Below are 20,972 nucleotides of genomic sequence, written 5' to 3' on the forward strand. Positions count from 1 at the left end.
GGTGGGTGACCTGTAACATCCCTGTACCCCCTGGTGGTGTCTGTACTGGTGGTGGGGTGACCTGTAACATCCCTGTACCCCCTGGCGGTGTCTGTACTGGTGGTGGGTGACCTGTAACATCTCTGTACCCCCTGGCGGTGTCTGTACTGGTGGTGGGTGACCTGTAACATCTCTGTACCCCCTGGTGGTGTCTGTACTGGTGGTGGGTGACCTGTAACATCTCTGTACCCCCTGGTGGTGTCTGTACTGGTGGTGGGTGACCTGTAACATCCCTGTACCCCCTGGTGGTGTCTGTACTGGTGGTGGGTGACCTGTAACATCTCTGTACCCCCTGGCGGTGTCTGTACTGGTGGTGGGTGACCTGTAACATCTCTGTACCCCCTGGCGGTGTCTGTACTGGTGGTGGGTGACCTGTAACATCTCTGTACCCCCTGGCGGTGTCTGTACTGGTGGTGGGTGACCTGTAACATCCCTGTACCCCCTGGTGGTGTCTGTACTGGTGGTGGGTGACCTGTAACATCTCTGTACCCCCTGGTGGTGTCTGTACTGGTGGTGGGTGACCTGTAACATCTCTGTACCCCCTGGTGGTGTCTGTACTGGTGGTGGGTGACCTGTAACATCTCTGTACCCCCTGGTGGTGTCTGTACTGGTGGTGGGTGACCTGTAACATCTCTGTACCCCCTGGTGGTGTCTGTACTGGTGGTGGGTGACCTGTAACATCTCTGTACCCCCTGGTGGTGTCTGTACTGGTGGTGGGTGACCTGTAACATCTCTGTACCCCCTGGTGGTGTCTGTACTGGTGGTGGGTGACCTGTAACATCTCTGTACCCCCTGGTGGTGTCTGTACTGGTGGTGGGTGACCTGTAACATCTCTGTACCCCCTGGTGGTGTCTGTACTGGTGGTGGGTGACCTGTAACATCTCTGTACCCCCTGGTGGTGTCTGTACTGGTGGTGGGTGACCTGTAACATCTCTGTACCCCCTGGTGGTGTCTGTACTGGTGGTGGGTGACCTGTAACATCTCTGTACCCCCTGGTGGTGTCTGTACTGGTGGTGGGTGACCTGTAACATCTCTGTACCCCCTGGTGGTGTCTGTACTGGTGGTGGGTGACCTGTAACATCTCTGTACCCCCTGGTGGTGTCTGTACTGGTGGTGGGTGACCCGTAACATCTCTGTACCCCCTGGTGGTGTCTGTACTGGTGGTGGGTGACCTGTAACATCTCTGTACCCCCTGGTGGTGTCTGTACTGGTGGTGGGTGACCTGTAACATCTCTGTACCCCCTGGTGGTGTCTGTACTGGTGGTGGGTGACCTGTAACATCTCTGTACCCCCTGGTGGTGTCTGTACTGGTGGTGGGTGACCTGTAACATCTCTGTACCCCCTGGTGGTGTCTGTACTGGTGGTGGGTGACCTGTAACATCTCTGTACCCCCTGGTGGTGTCTGTACTGGTGGTGGGTGACCTGTAACATCTCTGTACCCCCTGGTGGTGTCTGTACTGGTGGTGGGTGACCTGTAACATCTCTGTACCCCCTGGTGGTGTCTGTACTGGTGGTGGGTGACCTGTAACATCTCTGTACCCCCTGGTGGTGTCTGTACTGGTGGTGGGTGACCTGTAACATCCCTGTACCCCCTGGTGGTGTCTGTACTGGTGGTGGGTGACCTGTATTATATAGTACTGTGGGTTGGTTGGTGTTGTCGTCGTTGATCCTTCTCTATGGACAACCCAACCCACAACTCGGCAGAGTGCTTATACTAGGAGATCACCCTTGGCGCTTCTGGCTCTTGGAGAGGGGCTCAACGTCACACGTTCAGGGGATGCGGCTCCAACACTTAGCCTCGTTGTCACGTGCACACACCCACTCGAGCCGCTGTGACTCCCCACTCTCTCCTTATGAGATATGATCTCCTCAATCCCCCTATGACTTACCAGTATTACCTCCTACCCTGTCCACAGCAGTGGTTCATGGTTCTTCCTCTCTCTCTCTCCTTCTTTACCACCTCCTGGGAAGCCTCACTAGGACAAGGGCAAACATCAGCAAATTGTAACACATTTACTGAACAAAGCACATACACGATACATACACACATCTAATAATAATGAATCCTATACTCTATAATATCCAAATCAGGTTGCACTCCAATACCATCAGAACTCTATTATCAGCTTATCAAGTGGTATCCCAACTCCTGGTTCACCACCTGGTACTATTAACCTCCTCAAGTTGGTCAAGCCCACACACTGTTGCACCATCAGCAAGATAACATATATATATATAGAAAACCAGCATTTGAATGCAATAACATATACCAGTATAAATGTTCATTGATACTTCAATATAAGAAACTCCTTGACATAAGGATGCCAACAGTCACTCACCTCTCACTGCGTCTTGCACGCTACTGACAACCAAACACTATCAACTCCCTATAAGTAATCCACCAGAACTTCCCCTTCCACCTCTGGAAGTTCACAACCCTAATATCCTTAGGTTCTGCCGGGCTTCACTACCAGGATCCTCTGCAGCTCCTCCAGGCTGCTATCATGAAGTTTCCTTGTGCAACTACGGTGCTTCACCCTTCTGTTAGGTTCTTCCACAGCTCTCTTGGCTGCTACACCACCTCTACAGAAGCACGTGACACTCCTCTTCACTGCTGCTTCTCCTCACAGCTCGAGGTCCTCTGCTTCACTACCTTGGAGTCTCATCAGCTACTTCCTCTGCTGGCTTCGAAGTTCTCAGCAACTTCTTCCCCAAAGAACAAACCTGCAACCCATCGACACTCCAATAAAACGTTCCCCTTTAACACATAAACAAAAATAACCACACAATATGCTTGCCTCAAACCTCTATCTGTCCTCTACATACAGTGAGAGTGGACTCCCCCGTTTTGGGCGGGTCCATACTCCACCTCGCCTGGCGTCGGTCCTCACTCACTGGGAGGGTCTTCCTCCGTCAAGAGCCGGCTCCCTCAGTCGTCCGCCAGCGCTCAGAGAGGACGGACGTCGCTCCGTGTTCCTCCCTCTTCACTCTCCTATTTCAGGCTTTCTGCCTTATTAAAACATGTCTAACTTATACATAAACATTGCTACTGTCGCTGGGCACACGACCAAACTACAAGTAATCACTATGAACTGGCGTTTATCGTGCTTACCACAGATTAATTGGTCGAGGGCGCTTTCCCTCTGACGGCGTCTGGTCAGGGCGCTCCACACAGCCCACAATAATGCCTCCGGGCGGCTTAATATTCACTAATTATCGTCCACGACTTGAGACCACACGTCCCCAGCTCGATTCCACAGCTGGCACGTCTGCACACTTCTCTTCTCTGCGAGATATATCACTAGGGGTTCCCTTCTGGCGGGAGCTCAAACGGAGCGCGGCTTCCCCCTGCGATGTCTGGCACTCAAGTGAGGTCAAGGTCCTCCGGAAGCGAGCCTCACGCCTCCAGCAAAGTGTCCACATCTCCTAGCCAGTCATTTATCTATTTCCTTACTTACTGCCCATAATCTTAAATTGTTTTACATATCCAACCAGCCATTTTTCATATGGGTTATCACCTCAATATTTGCTAGACCTTCTAGTTAGGTCAGGCTTGCTGAATAACTCTCAAGAAGGGAGACTCGTTTCTCCTGCAGGCTGAGATCATAACACTCCCCTCCCCTTATTTTTGAGAGTTATTCCAGTGGCAAAGCTCGGGATAATACATCCGCCACCACACTGTCTCGTTCTTCAACCGATTGGTTCGAACGGTTGATCTGCTTACGTACTCCCTTAGGAGTCTACAATTAGTTCGTTGCTCCTTGCAACATCTGGCTCACAACTCGCCAGAAACATGATCTTCTCATAAACGATTTGACCTCTCTGGCACCTCTTGGCTAGGCTGTCCTCCTTGGACGCCTGCAATCCATTGGTCCACTCTACTTACTGTCTCCACCCTCCGTTTCCTCGTCTTCTTCTCTTCCCGTCCAGAGTCAGACATCTACTGTCTGTACCTCCTCTGTCGTCTTCACACTTCCATCTACTGCCGTTATACTTCCGCCTCCTGTCATCATACTTCACTTCCTCGTCTTCACCGACGATCCTCCCTTGCGTCTCCTCATTTATCTGAGACCTCATCCTGTTCGACTCCCACCGAGTCCTCGGCTTTCTTCTACTCCTCCATGCTTGTATCCTCATCCTCTTCTCACACTTCTCACCTCTGTACCACTCCATTTCTTCTCCTTCAACTCTTCTTCGTTCCCTAAAAGTTTCTTCGAGCACTGTACTACATCCAACAGCACTCGACCGTACATATCGCTTTACCTCTCCTAGAGTGCTCGTAGGCATCTCTCCACACATACTGTCTCTTCTCCTTTCATTTTCCCGGCTATTACTCTTCTTCACTATCTCTTCTTCACGTTTTCTGTGGAACATGTTGACTCCTGACATCTCCCACAACTTAACTCCATTATCCATATGCCTCTGTGCTCGTGGACCACTTGACGCTCTACTCTCGTCTTCAGTCTGTCCACATCCTTCCTCATTCCTACTCAGCACAGTTGCATTCGCCTTCCGACTCTTAATTTCAGCAGTCCGGGCTCTACTCAGGTCCGCCCTCTTCACCTGATTCTTCTTCGGCTGGGCCATCTTCACTTTTGACCTCACCGAGACTTCATTTTCCTGGGCTGGACCTTCATCAAACAGCCATGATATATCTACATCGATATCTTCCACCGGTTTAATCGACACTGTCTCACCTTCTCCAGTGTCTTCCTCGTCGGCCACCTCTGTCTTCATCACTACCGAGACAGGGTACTCAATGGCTTGGCGGTCTCCTGACGCATCTCCTCGGATGTCAGTCAGGTTCACACTCTCAGGTGTCCCACACGTGCAGTGGCCTTCTGGGCACTCCTCTGGCACAGTCTCCGCTACGACTCTCGGCAACACCTTTGTCCCGCACAAGTCATTCCCCAGGATCACTTGGACTCCTGGAATAGGTATGTCGGGGCACACTCCCAACATCACCTCCGCCGACACATATTCCGACCTTAGCTGGACAGTACATACGGGCATGTCACTCTCAGACAATAACCCATATACTTTCACCTTCCCACTGCCAGCTAACCGTCGACCATCCCCAATCAGGCTTCTCGCAATCAAGCTCTGATTAGCTCCGGTATCTCTTAAGATACCAACTTCTACCTCAGGTTGGCCTCCTACACTGATCCAACCTTTGCTCATGAACGGTCTATGCCTCTCGTTCACTAAGTTTGATCTCTGTGGTTTGTCTCGGAACACATTAGTATATTTACCTCGGGGGTCACACATGGCCAGGGTCACAACTCTCTTGCCCTGCCGACAATCTCGCATCACGTGACCCAATCCGTTACATTGGTAACATCTCATCTGGGATAAATCTCTCCTATACGTACCAAAGCGGCTCTGACTCTGCCCACTCGTATTGGAGTTCCTCGGGCCAGACGTACTACTCGTACTCTGTGGAGCTTTACTGGACTCTTGATTTCCCGGATACCGATCAGTTTCTCGTTTAGCTCCTCCATCTTCACTTTCAGATGAAGTGCGCGACCTACTCTTCTGAGTTTTAGGGTACTTACTTTTATCTGCCCATTTATCAAAATTTTTCTCACCCCAGACTCCTCTGGGTTTCTCATAATTTCTTCCTCCCCAGACTCCATTGGATCTGCCATTGCTGCATCTCGCCTCACTTCTCACTCTGTTCTCCCTCAAGCTCTTGTACGCTTCAGTAATCATATCCGCCCTATCTGCGGCATCTTTCACCTCCATTATCCCTGCTTCTTGGATCTTGAACTTTGTTTCGGGATGCATCATCTCCAAGAACTTCTCCATGACCATCAGTTGCTTCAGGTCAGCATAAGATCCAACTCCAGCAGCCTCAATCCACTTCTGGAATCGTCTTTCCAGATCTCTTGCTGTCTCAGCAAACGTACATGCTCCAACTTTCATCATCTCTCTGAAGCGCTTCCTATAAGCTTCTGGGGTTAACTGAAACGAGCGCAATATGCTGCTCTTTACTGTGGCGTAATCCTGGCACTCTTCCAGTGACAATTGGGTGTATGCCTCCCTGGCTGCACCGGTCAATCTTAACTGGACCAGCTGGGCCCATTCCTCCTGTGGCCACTCCTTGATACTGGCTACTTTCTCAAAATGCTCGAAGAAGCTCTCTGCCTCTTCGGGAACAAACAAGGGAATGTCCTTCTCCCTAACCCTAACCTCTGGTGGGTGTGATACCTGGGTGGTGCTCTCTGGCAACCCATGTTCAATCCTCTGCTCAGCCAAGGTTCTATTCGCTTCTATCTGCATTTGTTTTGTTCTCTCTTTTTCTTTTTCGACCTGGGCTTTTTCTTTTTCGACCTGGGCTTTTTCTTTTTCGACCTCTAGTCTTGCTTTCTCTTTTTCTATTTCCAGTCTGGTTTTTTCTTTTTCCTTCTCTGCTTCATTTTTCATCTGGAGTTCTAATTTCATCTTTTCCAGCTGGAACTGTCTCTCCTTGTCCTCTCGTTGTTGCTGCATCTGGAGCTCTAACTGGAATCTCTCCAAGCTCCTATTTCGGCTACTCCTGCTACTGCGGCTACTCTTGCTGCTCCTACTCGATCCCTGGGATCTCACTTCATCCTGCCCATCATCCTCTTTTCTACTTTCAGCTCCTTCCTGGGCTCCTTGTTCTGCCGCTTCACTTCTGGCTCTCAACTGCCTCAGGATCTCATCCTTCATCCCAGCTACTTTAGATGCTTTCAACCTGATGCCACATTTTTCTGCTATTTGTTTCAATTGATCCCTCGTGCAACCTTCTAAATCCTCAGGCTTGCCTGACTCCACAAACGCTTGCACCTTATCCATCTTTGTCCTGTGAGTCTTCCCAAGAGAGAGAGTATACACCTGCGGTCACACAGTTTATTTCAGCAAGGGTGTACAAATCCACTCTTGGACAGGGTGTGGGTGTGTCAGTTCACTCTCCCGGACACAGGCCCCCAATTTATTATATAGTACTGTGGGTTGGTTGGTGTTGTCGTCGTTGATCCTTCTCTATGGACAACCCAACCCACAACTCGGCAGAGTGCTTATACTAGGAGATCACCCTTGGCGCTTCTGGCTCTTGGAGAGGGGCTCAACGTCACACGTTCAGGGGATGCGGCTCCAACACTTAGCCTCGTTGTCACGTGCACACACCCACTCGAGCCGCTGTGACTCCCCACTCTCTCCTTATGAGATATGATCTCCTCAATCCCCCTATGACTTACCAGTATTACCTCCTACCCTGTCCACAGCAGTGGTTCATGGTTCTTCCTCTCTCTCTCTCCTTCTTTACCACCTCCTGGGAAGCCTCACTAGGACAAGGGCAAACATCAGCAAATTGTAACACATTTACTGAACAAAGCACATACACGATACATACACACATCTAATAATAATGAATCCTATACTCTATAATATCCAAATCAGGTTGCACTCCAATACCATCAGAACTCTATTATCAGCTTATCAAGTGGTATCCCAACTCCTGGTTCACCACCTGGTACTATTAACCTCCTCAAGTTGGTCAAGCCCACACACTGTTGCACCATCAGCAAGATAACATATATATATATAGAAAACCAGCATTTGAATGCAATAACATATACCAGTATAAATGTTCATTGATACTTCAATATAAGAAACTCCTTGACATAAGGATGCCAACAGTCACTCACCTCTCACTGCGTCTTGCACGCTACTGACAACCAAACACTATCAACTCCCTATAAGTAATCCACCAGAACTTCCCCTTCCACCTCTGGAAGTTCACAACCCTAATATCCTTAGGTTCTGCCGGGCTTCACTACCAGGATCCTCTGCAGCTCCTCCAGGCTGCTATCATGAAGTTTCCTTGTGCAACTACGGTGCTTCACCCTTCTGTTAGGTTCTTCCACAGCTCTCTTGGCTGCTACACCACCTCTACAGAAGCACGTGACACTCCTCTTCACTGCTGCTTCTCCTCACAGCTCGAGGTCCTCTGCTTCACTACCTTGGAGTCTCATCAGCTACTTCCTCTGCTGGCTTCGAAGTTCTCAGCAACTTCTTCCCCAAAGAACAAACCTGCAACCCATCGACACTCCAATAAAACGTTCCCCTTTAACACATAAACAAAAATAACCACACAATATGCTTGCCTCAAACCTCTATCTGTCCTCTACATACAGTGAGAGTGGACTCCCCCGTTTTGGGCGGGTCCATACTCCACCTCGCCTGGCGTCGGTCCTCACTCACTGGGAGGGTCTTCCTCCGTCAAGAGCCGGCTCCCTCAGTCGTCCGCCAGCGCTCAGAGAGGACGGACGTCGCTCCGTGTTCCTCCCTCTTCACTCTCCTATTTCAGGCTTTCTGCCTTATTAAAACATGTCTAACTTATACATAAACATTGCTACTGTCGCTGGGCACACGACCAAACTACAAGTAATCACTATGAACTGGCGTTTATCGTGCTTACCACAGATTAATTGGTCGAGGGCGCTTTCCCTCTGACGGCGTCTGGTCAGGGCGCTCCACACAGCCCACAATAATGCCTCCGGGCGGCTTAATATTCACTAATTATCGTCCACGACTTGAGACCACACGTCCCCAGCTCGATTCCACAGCTGGCACGTCTGCACACTTCTCTTCTCTGCGAGATATATCACTAGGGGTTCCCTTCTGGCGGGAGCTCAAACGGAGCGCGGCTTCCCCCTGCGATGTCTGGCACTCAAGTGAGGTCAAGGTCCTCCGGAAGCGAGCCTCACGCCTCCAGCAAAGTGTCCACATCTCCTAGCCAGTCATTTATCTATTTCCTTACTTACTGCCCATAATCTTAAATTGTTTTACATATCCAACCAGCCATTTTTCATATGGGTTATCACCTCAATATTTGCTAGACCTTCTAGTTAGGTCAGGCTTGCTGAATAACTCTCAAGAAGGGAGACTCGTTTCTCCTGCAGGCTGAGATCATAACACCTGTAACATCTCTGTACCCCCTGGTGGTGTCTGTACTGGTGGTGGGTGACCTGTAACATCCCTGTACCCCCTGGTGGTGTCTGTACTGGTGGTGGGTGACCTGTAACATCCCTGTACCCCCTGGTGGTGTCTGTACTGGTGGTGGGTGACCTGTAACATCTCTGTACCCCCTGGTGGTGTCTGTACTGGTGGTGGGTGACCTGTAACATCTCTGTACCCCCTGGTGGTGTCTGTACTGGTGGTGGGTGACCTGTAACATCTCTGTACCCCCTGGTGGTGTCTGTACTGGTGGTGGGTGACCTGTAACATCTCTGTACCCCCTGGTGGTGTCTGTACTGGTGGTGGGTGACCTGTAACATCTCTGTACCCCCTGGTGGTGTCTGTACTGGTGGTGGGTGACCTGTAACATCTCTGTACCCCCTGGTGTTGTATGTACTGGTGGTGGGTGACCTGTAACATCTCTGTACCCCCTGGTGGTGTCTGTACTGGTGGTGGGTGACCTGTAACATCTCTGTACCCCCTGGTGTTGTATGTACTGGTGGTGGGTGACCTGTAACATCTCTGTACCCCCTGGTGGTGTCTGTACTGGTGGTGGGTGACCTGTAACATCTCTGTACCCCCTGGTGTTGTCTGTACTGGTGGTGGGTGACCTGTAACATCTCTGTACCCCCTGGTGGTGTCTGTACTGGTGGTGGGTGACCTGTAACATCTCTGTACCGGGCCGAGGAGTCGGGATGTGTAAGAAGGGAACTATTTGAAGAGGAACCATCGTTTCCAGCCTTATCACAGCACCTTAGTAGTTGACAGGTGGAGGCTGGGACGCTGACATTTACTGTCCCTAAGTGTTCCTTCTCCGGCTCATCTTTCACTTTAATTCTCCCCACATGATCATCTTCTTGAGGTTATCTTGAGATGATTTCGGGGATTAGTGTCCCTGCGGCCCGGTCCTCGACCAGACCTCCTTTTTTTGTTACACACACTCCAGGAAGCAGCCCGTAGCAACTGTCTAACTCCCAGGTACCTATTTACTGCTAGGTAACAGGGGCATCAGGGTGAAAGAAACATTTTGACCATTTGTCTCCGCCTCCACCGGGGATCGAACCCGGAACCTCAAGACTACGAATCCCAAGCGCTGTCCACTCAGCTGTCGGCGCCACATTGGCAATTCTGAATATTTCCTTATAATCTACGGTTGAAGATGTGAGATGTAGGAGGTGTGTCCTAGTTAGGTTTACACTGCCTAAAGTCTTGAGTGTCATAGGGTTTAAAAGACTTCACGAGATTAAGTTTAAAGACTTAAAGACTGTTTGATTATGTATTTATATTATTGTCATTATCATATGCCTGTTTAAGGGACAGTTTGACATAGAGTATATCGGTCCTAAGTGCCGCAGCATTTACATTAGATTCGGTTAAATTAGATTAAGTTATTCAAATCGTTACACTTTTGGCTGGAGTTTACAGGCTTACAGCAGTGTAAATTAAAGTTGAATTTTTAGACACATTTCAAAAGTTCTTTATCTAGTGGTTTAATAAAGTTGATCGAGTGTCTATTGTAGTATAAATCATTTATGTTATTTAGAATATGATTTTATGAATTTTGACACTAACTTTAAGAACATTTCTTAAGTACAAATATTAAAACTAACATTATTCCACAGTTCTTCAAGTCCTTATTCTGTTTGAAAATTCATAGAATTTTATTAAATAGATGGCGTGACCTGAATGACAATAGTTTATGTTAGAGTGGAAGAGATAAGGAAGTAGATAGGTGCTGGTTAATGGGTTGATCTACAGAGCCACCAGCATGTTGTTGGTGTTGATGCTGTGTGGTTGAGGGTTACCTTGAGGTTACCTTGAGGTGCTTCCGGGGCTTAGCGTCCCCGCGGCCCGGTCGTCGACCAGGCCTAGTAGTAGTTGACCTAGTAGGGTAGTTTAGGGCAACACATAACCAACACAAGAGCTGTATGTTGAGGGCTGTGTTGTGGCTCTGTGAAACTTGGACTTCGAGGAGTTGCTGGTGACATTTCCTTCCTTGATTCAAGTAGGTTAAGTCGCAGCTCCACAGCTGGAGGTCGCCCTCAAGGGTGACTTGAAGGCATGGCGCGCGATCTACACTGGAACAACCATTTAGACACCGTTCTGATCCTGATTCCTTGTCCTCATATCCTTCACAAGTGTTGTTTATGAGGTTTGAGACCACACCTATCTGAATCTCGTTTGGAATCATTTAATCAAGTTTGTTATGATTGACAACGGAGTATACTGCTGTAGTTAGATTACTTATCGTTCATTCTATCATATCTGTGATTCTCTTTATTGCTGTGGTTTGTATAGTTAAAATAAATGCAAAAAAGCTATTATGAGAGAGTGATCAGTCCCGGGAGAGCTTATTCTAGCATGCATTAAGCGACAGTTTGGCGCTTTTTCCACAATGTATCGCCCATTATCCGTCTCCGAATTCTTCGTTCATTGTCCACATCAATCTGAAAACTCTGCGTATCCTCTGGGAAAGTCACTCAACAATTTAATTTAGTATTTGAATGTTGGACCGTTCTGACCCAGACCGCAAGCCAAGGTTTACGATCCTGGGCGGGGCCAGTGGGCGTGGGCGGGGCCAGTGGGCGTGGGCGGGGCCAGTGGGTGTGGGCGGGGTATGTGGGTGTGGGCGGGGCCAGTGGGCGTGGGCGGGTTATGTGGGTGTGGGCGGGGCCAGTGGATGTGGGCGGGGCCAGTGGGCGTGGCCTGTGTGTGTGTATATATATATATGTATATGTATATATATATATATATATATATATATATATATATATATATATATATATATATATATATATAACAAGAGTACCACCTCTAGCTGGAAGAAGGGGGACCCATAGCCTCGGAGGAAACCACGCATAACGCATTAGAGGGAATGTTTAGATCCCCTCCAATACAGTTTCCAGTGGGCGGTGGAATATATATATATATATATATATATATATATATATATATATATATATATATATATATATATATATATATATATATATATACATATAATGTGTGTACTAATATATATATAAGTACACACGAGATGGGGGGCCCAGTGGTATCCGATTCTCTATTCCTACTTTCCTTCTCTCTCTCTCCCAGAAACTGTAATGCTGGAAATTGAATGAATTTCCACTCCCCTTTTTCGAGTAAACATTAAAATGCGCGAGTAAATTTTATTTATTTTTATTAACACATTTAGCGGAAATAGCAGCCATCAAAACTCTACGGCAAACAAACTCCTGATTTCATGTCAGACTTCTTGAAAATGGCAGAAAGGAGGGGTGAAGGGGGGTCGCTAAGAATACCGATATTTCTTAAAGCATGGTACTGGGTCGAGTCCTACTGGGCTACGATACTCAGAACAGACTTCTCGGCCTAGTATGCAAGGCCCAATTTGCCTAATAGGCAGAGTGATTTTCGTTATTTTACAAAAAAAATGGCAATTGGTTTATTTCAATTAATATTATTATATTATATTGAGAACATGATTTACTGATTTAGTTATGTTAAACAATTTATCTAAGAAAAGTATATAACTTCTGGAAAACTTGGCTTATTAGACAAAGTGTACCTTGCATAGTAGCCCAAGTAGTGCGTTCTGGCTAATATATATATATATATATATATATATATATATATATATATACAAATATATAAAGTCCACTACGGGCTCACCATAGCCCGTGCTACTTGGAACTTTTGTCCCGAGTTGCTGAACCTAAAACAACAACAACAAGTGAGCTGATCAGTTATTCACTTGCATTTGTGTGTTGGAAACATCTCTTACTCTGTCACAGTTACACTTCCCGAGACAAAGGACACCACTGCTAACTCTGTCATACTCTCTCATGTTTTAACAACAATGTAAAAAACATACAAATACGGCTATATCAATGTATATAAGACGCACATACACAAATACATTAATTACAACACCCATCGCTTTCACGTGCCTGAACACAATAATAAACACGTCAGAGAGGCATACGGACAAATACACAGTTCTCTGCGATTCTCCACACACACACACACACACACACACACACACACACACACATACATACACACACACACACACACACACACACACACACACACACACACACACACACACACACACACACATTAGATAAACTCGAAAATATTGAAATCCGATGAAGAGGCGAGAGAAAACATGTCATTCAAACGGATTCCCGAAAGTGTATCTCTGAAGAGAGAGAGAGAGAGAGAGAGAGAGAGAGAGAGAGAGAGAGAGAGAGAGAGAGAGAGAGAGAGAGAGAGAGAGAGAGAGAGAGAGAGAGAGAGAGAGAGAGAGAGAGAAAGAGAAAGAGAGAGAGAGAGAGAGAGAGAGAGAGAGAGAGAGAGAGAGAGAGAGAGAGAGAGAGAGAGAGAGAGAGAGAGAAAGAGAGAGAGAGAGAGAGAGAGAGAGAGAGAGAGAGAGAGAGAGAGAGAGAGAGAGAGAGAGAGAGAGAGAGAGAGAGAGAGAGAGAGAGAGAGATATGAGAATGAGACATAAGACATCCGAGACATAAATATCTGAGAATGGACTCGAGAAGAAAACATCAGAAGTGAATACAATAAAGTCAGGGAAGGTAGACACAGAGAGTAAAGAGGAGAGACGTCGGCTCCACTGCCAGAGACAGACAACAGCTGGTGAGGCGGGGCTCAGGAGTCACCACCCGTCCCTAAGGGCCCATTCACGCCATTATACACATCAACACCCATTGTTGACCCCTGGATGAGGTTGAGTGCACACACACTGCCTGGCTGTGCACGCCACACACACACACACACACACCCGCGTGAAATTTCAGGTCACTGAAATTGAAAGGTCACAATTGTGACCTTTGATCTCTGTATGGTGAAGTTGAGAGTAATGGAGCGAAGAGGTCTCCATCTACCACCCTGTTTATCCACACCCCACATGTCCACACGCTCACCCCAACATATCCACACCCCCACCCCACATGTCCACACGCTCACCCCAACATATCCACACCCCCACCCCACATGTCCACACGCTCACCCCAACATATCCACACCCCCCACATGTCCACGCCCGCTCCAGTATGTTGTTCCGGCGACATTTCTGATATTTGTTGGCAAGAGAGTGACGAGGGAGGCTTGTCGTGTTGACAAGGTGTTGCTCTAATCGTGCTTATGGCGCCCAATCTTTTCTCTGGATATATTTTATGCTCGGCGCCATCTCTCTCCCTCCAGTATGTTGTACACAACTGGGCTGGCTTGGCACCTGTACTTCCAGTAATTTCAGTGTGTACATTATGAAATATCTTTCCAGTCTTTGATCCAAGAAGTAAATTTGGAGTGTTTTGAGTCGGTCCCTTAACATGCTTTGACGAGTACATGTGTGTGTGTGCAGTAAAGGTGTTCTGTACACGTCCCAGCCATGTAATCTCACCGGGTATGTGGGTACTTCGAGCCGCTTCAAGCAACAGCCTGGTGGACCAAGCTCTCACAATGCAAGTTTGGCCTCGGGCCGGGCTTGGGGAGTAGAAGAACTCCCAGAACCCCCAACAAGCAGGAAATCAGGCAAGCAAGCAAGCAAGCAATAGCCTGGTTGACCAGTGCAGCAACAAGGAGGCCTGGTTGAAGACCGGGCCGCGGGGCCGCTAAGCCCCGTAATCATCTCAAGGTAACCTCAAGGTCTGGAAAGTGAGGTTGAAGAATGAACAACATTCCATCCGAGAGTACCCGTGTAGTATTCCATTCCATACCGCTCTCTACTGTCAAACTTCCTCTCTCACTTGAACCCTGTGCTCCAATACTCCAGGATTGGTCTGACATATGTGGTATACAAAGTTATGAAAGATTCCTTACACAAGTTCCTAAAGGTCGTTCTTATGTTAGCTTATTCCCCATTCTCTTCATGCTAACTATACTATTAATGGAGTGCCCGTGGAGACTTGTGAGTCTTATAAATATCTTGGAGTCGAGGTTAATGATACAAATCTCGTCAGCAACCTGCGTAAAAAACTAGTTGAGCGTCTTAAACCTCTCAAAACTCTTGTTGGCAAAGGATTTGGCATTAACATAAAATATGCTCGTAGTTTTTATATTGCCTTTATACGATCTGTTATTGATTATTATGCCTTGCATCTTCTTAATTTTTCTCCTAAACAATTACAAGGCCTAGATGTAGTACAGAATGATGCCATGCGCATCATCCTGGGTTGTCCTAGAACTGTCAGAATTGTTAACATGAGAAAGGAACTAAACTTACCTTCCATTTACGAAAGAATAGTTCTACTTAGTACTATGTTTTGCGCCAAAACTTTGAAAAATAATGGTCCCCCCAGCTCTATTCAAATTAAATTAAGATCCATTCTAAACCATTCTGACTGTTCCCTCAATCCGCCGCAAAAAGCTCCCTACAGTGTGTGGCTCAGTTGTTGTGCCTATAATCTTCAGAAACTGAATGTATCTATCTCTTAACCCTGATAAAACTGTTCACTATATTTCCCCTTGGAAAGATGTGGAGGTCTCTCTGCATTATACTCCCATCAGTGTAAAACAAATGTATAACACTGACATTTTGAGATGTATAACATTAGAAGCTATTGACAGTCATCTTCAAATTTTCAAACCGACTGAATCCTATGCCTTTACTGATGGCTCTGTGCAGTTAGGCACTGGTAGAACAGGTTGTGAATGTGCAGTGTATAAAGGGAATGAAATGATCATGACTAGTACACAGAGATTGAACAACTGGGCAAGCACGACACAGACCGAGCTATTGGGTATTTATCTAGCCACTGAATACCTTAAGCTCAATGGTGGTGGAGTGATATTCTGTGACTCTAAAAGTGCTCTGCAGTCCTTAAATAACCCATTACAATGTATGTCGGAAGTAGCTTGTAATATTAAATGGAATGTAATTTTTGCCAATGATAATAACTCATGTATAAAATTTGTGTGGATCCCATCCCATGTTGGAGTTGGAAAACATGACTTTGTAGATCAATTGGCCAATGAGGCTTGCAGGAAAGAAAACATTGATTATGACTTTGGACTATCTAATGCAGTTATTAGAAACATACAAATTAAAGAAATTAATTCAAATTTAGAAGAACTAAGAAATGGCCAGAGACCTGAAAGCTGCAGTATTAAAAGTTATGACAAGTTTTGTAATAATAGGTATTTGTATGGTCAGCACAGTAACCGGACCAGGCAATGTGATGTAGTCACTGCGCGAATTCGCCTTGGCTATAGACACATCTGGCAGGTTAGTGAGGCTGAGCCACTACCAGAATATTCAGATTGTAAACTCTGTGATAAACCTTTAATGCATTCACTAGAACACTATATTGCTGAATGTGAAGCCGTAAAGGACTTTAGACCTCCTGGCCTCTTGTACCACCAACTGTGTAACTATTTTATTGACTCAGGTGTTCTGGACGACATCCTAACAATTTATCCAAAATTTGCTTGTCCATTTTAAAGAATGAAGAACAATTTTTATTTATATTACTTCTAAGCTGTATCACTTATGAACCCATCCCTGCCCTTGTGTGGCAGTGCACAATAGAAAGTTGTTTTCACGTATCCATACATTAAAACATTGATTGTAACAATGATATATATGTGCTTCAGCCTACAGTTTAGACCTATTGTCTCATGTATGACCCTCTGTCCTGCGTGACAGTGAATACTAGCATTATCCTCACTTTAATAAGACCTATCAAAATCCTCAGATTAGGCAAAATTGTAATTAATTTTGTCAATAAAGATGTTAATAATAATAATAAGCCAACCTGGCATATGCCGCTGATGTTTTCCTCTTAATATGGGCTTCAGGGGACAAGTCTGGTGTGATATCAACCCCCAGGTCTTTCTCTCTGACTCTTGAAGTATTTCATCTCCCAAATGATACCTTGTATCTGGTCTCCTGCTCCCTACGCCTATCTTCATTACATTACATTACATTTGTTTGAGTTAAACTCTATTTAACTATTTGTTCGACCATTTGTTCGACCGTTCCTGCAGCTTGTCCAGGTCTTCTTGAAGCCTCAAGCTGTCCTCTTCTGTCTTAATCCTTCTCATAATTTTGGCGTCGTCAGCAAACATTGAGAGTAATGAGTCTATACCCTCTGGGAGATCATTTACGTATATCAGAAACAAAATAGGTCCGAGTACAGAGCCCTGTGTGACTCCACTGGTGACTTCACGCCAATCTGAGGTCTCACCCCTCACTGTAACTCTCTGCTTCCTATTGCTTAGGTACTCCCTTATCCACTGGAGCACCCTACCAGTTACTCCTGCCTGTTTCTCCAGCTTATGCATCAGCCTCTTATGGGGTACTGTGTCAAAGGCTTTCCGACAGTCCAAGAAAATGCAGTCCGCCCATCCTTCTCTTTCTTGCTTAATCTTTGTCACCTGATCATAGAATTCTATTAAGCCTGTAAGGCAAGATTTACCCTCCCTGAACCCATGTTGATGGGTTGTCACACAGTCTCTTCTCTTCAGATGTGTTCTATTCAAATTCAAATGTTTATTCTGGTAAAATACATACATACAAGGTGTGATACAAATATTGATGGATTTATAGATAGAGCTAGTACATACAATGCCTAAAGCCACTATTACGCAAAGCGTTTCGGGCAGGAAAGACACTAAAGACTAAAACATAATACTAATTGAGATTAATGTATAAAATGTGTTGAGAAAATATAAAAATAAAAAAGGGGGGAACATGGCAGAAAAATAGCAAAAATACAATTTGGTCGACAAACAGCATTGTTTAAAAATAGCAGACATGGGTAGACATTATAGGGTTAAGGTAGGTTACAGGGAGGTTTTTTTTTTTTTTTTTTTTTTTTGCAGGGATATTCCTGCGCGGGCCCTAAGCCTCTGGCTGGCCCACTAAGTGTTGCTTGTTTCTGTTTTACTTGGGCGAAGTATGAGTATTTATGACTCGTATGGTCGCTTCAGTTAGATTTTGCCATATGTGTTTAACAACTTCTTCTGCTCTGTTGAATCTAAGTTGAAATCTTAAGGGGTTTGTAACTGTGCACTGTGTTAGATAATTTTCCAGTGGTCTGTTGTGGGTGTAGCTGTGCACTGTGTTAGATAATGTTCCAGTGGTCTGTCGGGCATTTCTCCACAGTGTTGACATTTCCTCTCATCTTCCGGAACCTGTAAGCCTATTTCCCATGCACATGGGTATCCAAGCCTGATGCGATGTAAGTGTACTTCTGTTGCTCTACTGCTCCCTTTCATCAAACTAAGTGGTTCGTAGATGGTTGAATTCTTGTACCAACCCGCAGATCCTGATGTTGCAACTGCTGTGTTGTGGTCACTGTACATCTTTTGCATTGCTCTGTTTAGAATTACTTTCTTAATCTGTGATAGACTCAGTGGTATGTAAATGTCTACATTTCTCCTCTTAGTAGCAAGTTTTGCAGCTTCGTCTGCAATGTCATTTCCTATTATGCCCACTATAGGGAGTTAGTTAGGTAGTGCTTAGTTTTTATCTTAAACTGGTTGAGAGGTACAGTCTTTAACATGGTTGGGAAGGTCATTCCACATTCTGGGTCCCTTGATTTGTAGACCATTTCTAGTTTGATTAAGTCGTACTCTTGGAATATAAAAAAAGTATTTGTTTCTGGTGTGGTGCTCATGGGTTTTGTTACACACTTCAAGGAAGCTTTTAAGGTCAGGATTGGCATTACAGTTCAGCGTTTTATATATTTATATATATATATATATATATATATATATATATATATATATATATATATATATATATATATATATATATATATATATGTCGTACCTAATAGCCAGAACGCACTTCTCAGCCTACTATTCAAGGCCCGATTTGCCTAATATGCCAAGTTTTCATGAATTAATGTGTTTTCGTCTACCTAACCTACCTAACCTAACCTAACCTAGCTTTTTTTGGCTACCTAACCTAACCTTACCTATAAATATAGGTTAGGTTAGGTTAGGTAGGGTTGGTTAGGTTCGGTCATATATCTACGTTAATTTTAACTCCAATAAAAAAAAATTGACCTCATACATAGAGAAAAGGGTTGCTTTATCATTTCATAAGAAAAAAATTATAGTAAATATATTAATTCAGGAAAACTTGGCTTATTAGGCAAATCGGGCCTTGAATAGTAGGCTGAGAAGTGAGTTCTGGCTACTAGGTACGACATATATATATATATATATATATATATATATATATATATATATATATATAATACACATGAGAGGATGTGCAGTGACTTAATATCTAACATATTCAGAGATTTGAGTAGGGGTACCGAGTGATGTCTGGGGCCAGAGTTGGATATTGTCCTAATAGCAGCTTTGTGTTGAGTAATTAGAGGACGTAAATGATTTTGGATAGTAGAACCCCAAGCACTAATACCATAGATGACGGAGTAATAGAACGTCACCAGGGCAAGACGAGGTACATAATATCTGATCTTAGAAAGAATGCCAACAGTTTTTGAAACTTTTTTTGATATATTTAGAATGTGTCCCTGGAAATTCAGCTTATCTTGAGATGAGATCTTGAAGGTAAGAGATCTCCAAGGTAAGCTTGTGGACAATGAGAACACCAAGGATTTTGCCATGTACTTTGTTACAAATTTGGGTATTGTTTATCCTGAGATTTATTTGATTTGAGGATTTATTGCCAAACAAAATATAAAAAGTTTTGTCAATGTTGAGGGTGAGTTTGTTGGCAGTTAGCCAAAGATGGACTTTATTTAGCTCAATATTTACTGCGACATTTAGAGCGAGGTCAGGATTGGAGTAAATGAAGGTTGTGTCGTCAGCAAATAGAATTGGTTTGAGGTGTTGGGAGGCATTTGGAAGGTCATTAATGTAGATGAGAAAGAGGAGAGGGCCAAGTATGCTGCGCTGACGAACACCAATGTTGATGGGTAGGGTGGGAGAAATTGAATTATTCACAGAAACATACTGGAGCCGGTCAGTAATGTAAGATTTGAGGTATTAAAAAACTAGGTTTTTTCTCACGATTTTCTCCATCACCTTGCATGGTATACAAGCTAAGAGGACACTGGCCTGTAGTTCAGTGCCTCTTGTATTCACCTAGTTCACCTAGTTGTATTCACCTAGTTGTGCTTGCGGGGGTTGAGCTGTGCTCTTTCGGTCCGCCTCTCAACTGTCAATCAACTGTTACTAACTACTATTTTTCTGTTTTTTTTTTCACACCACACACATACACCAGGAAGCAGCCCGTGACAGCTGATTAACTCCCAGGTACCTATTTACTGCTAGGTAACAGGGGCACCAGGGGTAAAAGAAACCTGCCCATTATTTCTCGCCGGCGCCGGGAATCGAACCTGGGCCACCAGATCACGTGTACAGCGTGCTGTCCACCAAGCTACCAGGCCCCCTGTGTGTGTGTGTGTGTGTGTGTGTGTGTGTGTGTGTGTGTGTGTGTGTGTGTGTGTGTGTGTGTGTGTGTGTGTGTGTGTGGATAGCAAGTCCTAGCCCCGCGAGAGAGGGGATGTGGGAGGAGATAAGAGCAGAGGAGAGTAGTTTAGCACTTCAGTACTCCTAGCCCGGGATAGTCCTACTCCCCCACCACCCCCCAACACCCCTACGCACCCCCTCAAGGTAAGCCCAAGCGGCTCTATCACAGAAACAATTATACTTTTCATGTTGGGCAAATGAACACGTCACAGGCTGAATACGTATACCTATAATTAAATCAAAACTTTACCTCGCTGTGTGTTCTCCGGGTAATTGAATTCACGTCATTAGGCTCCCGACAATTAGGAGGCAATCGAGTCGGCGGCTGAACTACTTCATAAACAAGTACCGAGAGGCATCGTAATCTTTGAAAGACAAAGTTCTTCGCTATGGAGAGTTACAGCGTCTTCAGCTTACAGCCCCGCCTCCTTTGTTGCTTGGAAACCTCTAGTAGAATTATGAACAAGCATCAGTTAAGTGCA

At 45.5% G+C, this 20,972-nt stretch overlaps 1 protein-coding gene across 1 annotated transcript; it reads right to left on the reverse strand.

The window, feature by feature from the left end:
• Positions 1–2,038: 2,038 nt before the first annotated feature.
• Positions 2,039–8,971, reverse strand: LOC138362992 (uncharacterized). The gene is made up of 2 exons (XM_069321605.1): positions 8,483–8,971; positions 2,039–8,094 (listed from the first exon to the last, which is right to left on the reverse strand). The coding sequence occupies exon 2, from the start codon at positions 6,856–6,858 to the stop codon at positions 3,922–3,924; it is 2,937 nt and encodes a 978-aa protein (XP_069177706.1). The 5' UTR covers positions 6,859–8,094; positions 8,483–8,971; the 3' UTR covers positions 2,039–3,921.
• Positions 8,972–20,972: the final 12,001 nt, after the last annotated feature.

This window comes from Procambarus clarkii, chromosome 10 (genome assembly GCF_040958095.1).
Source record: "Procambarus clarkii isolate CNS0578487 chromosome 10, FALCON_Pclarkii_2.0, whole genome shotgun sequence".
Classification (NCBI taxonomy): Eukaryota; Metazoa; Arthropoda; class Malacostraca; order Decapoda; family Cambaridae; genus Procambarus; species Procambarus clarkii.

Excerpts from the sequence above, each read along its gene's own strand:
- LOC138362992 (XM_069321605.1), bottom strand. The coding sequence starts at position 6,858 with ATGGATAAGGTGCAAGCGTTTGTGGAGTCAGGCAAGCCTGAGGATTTA.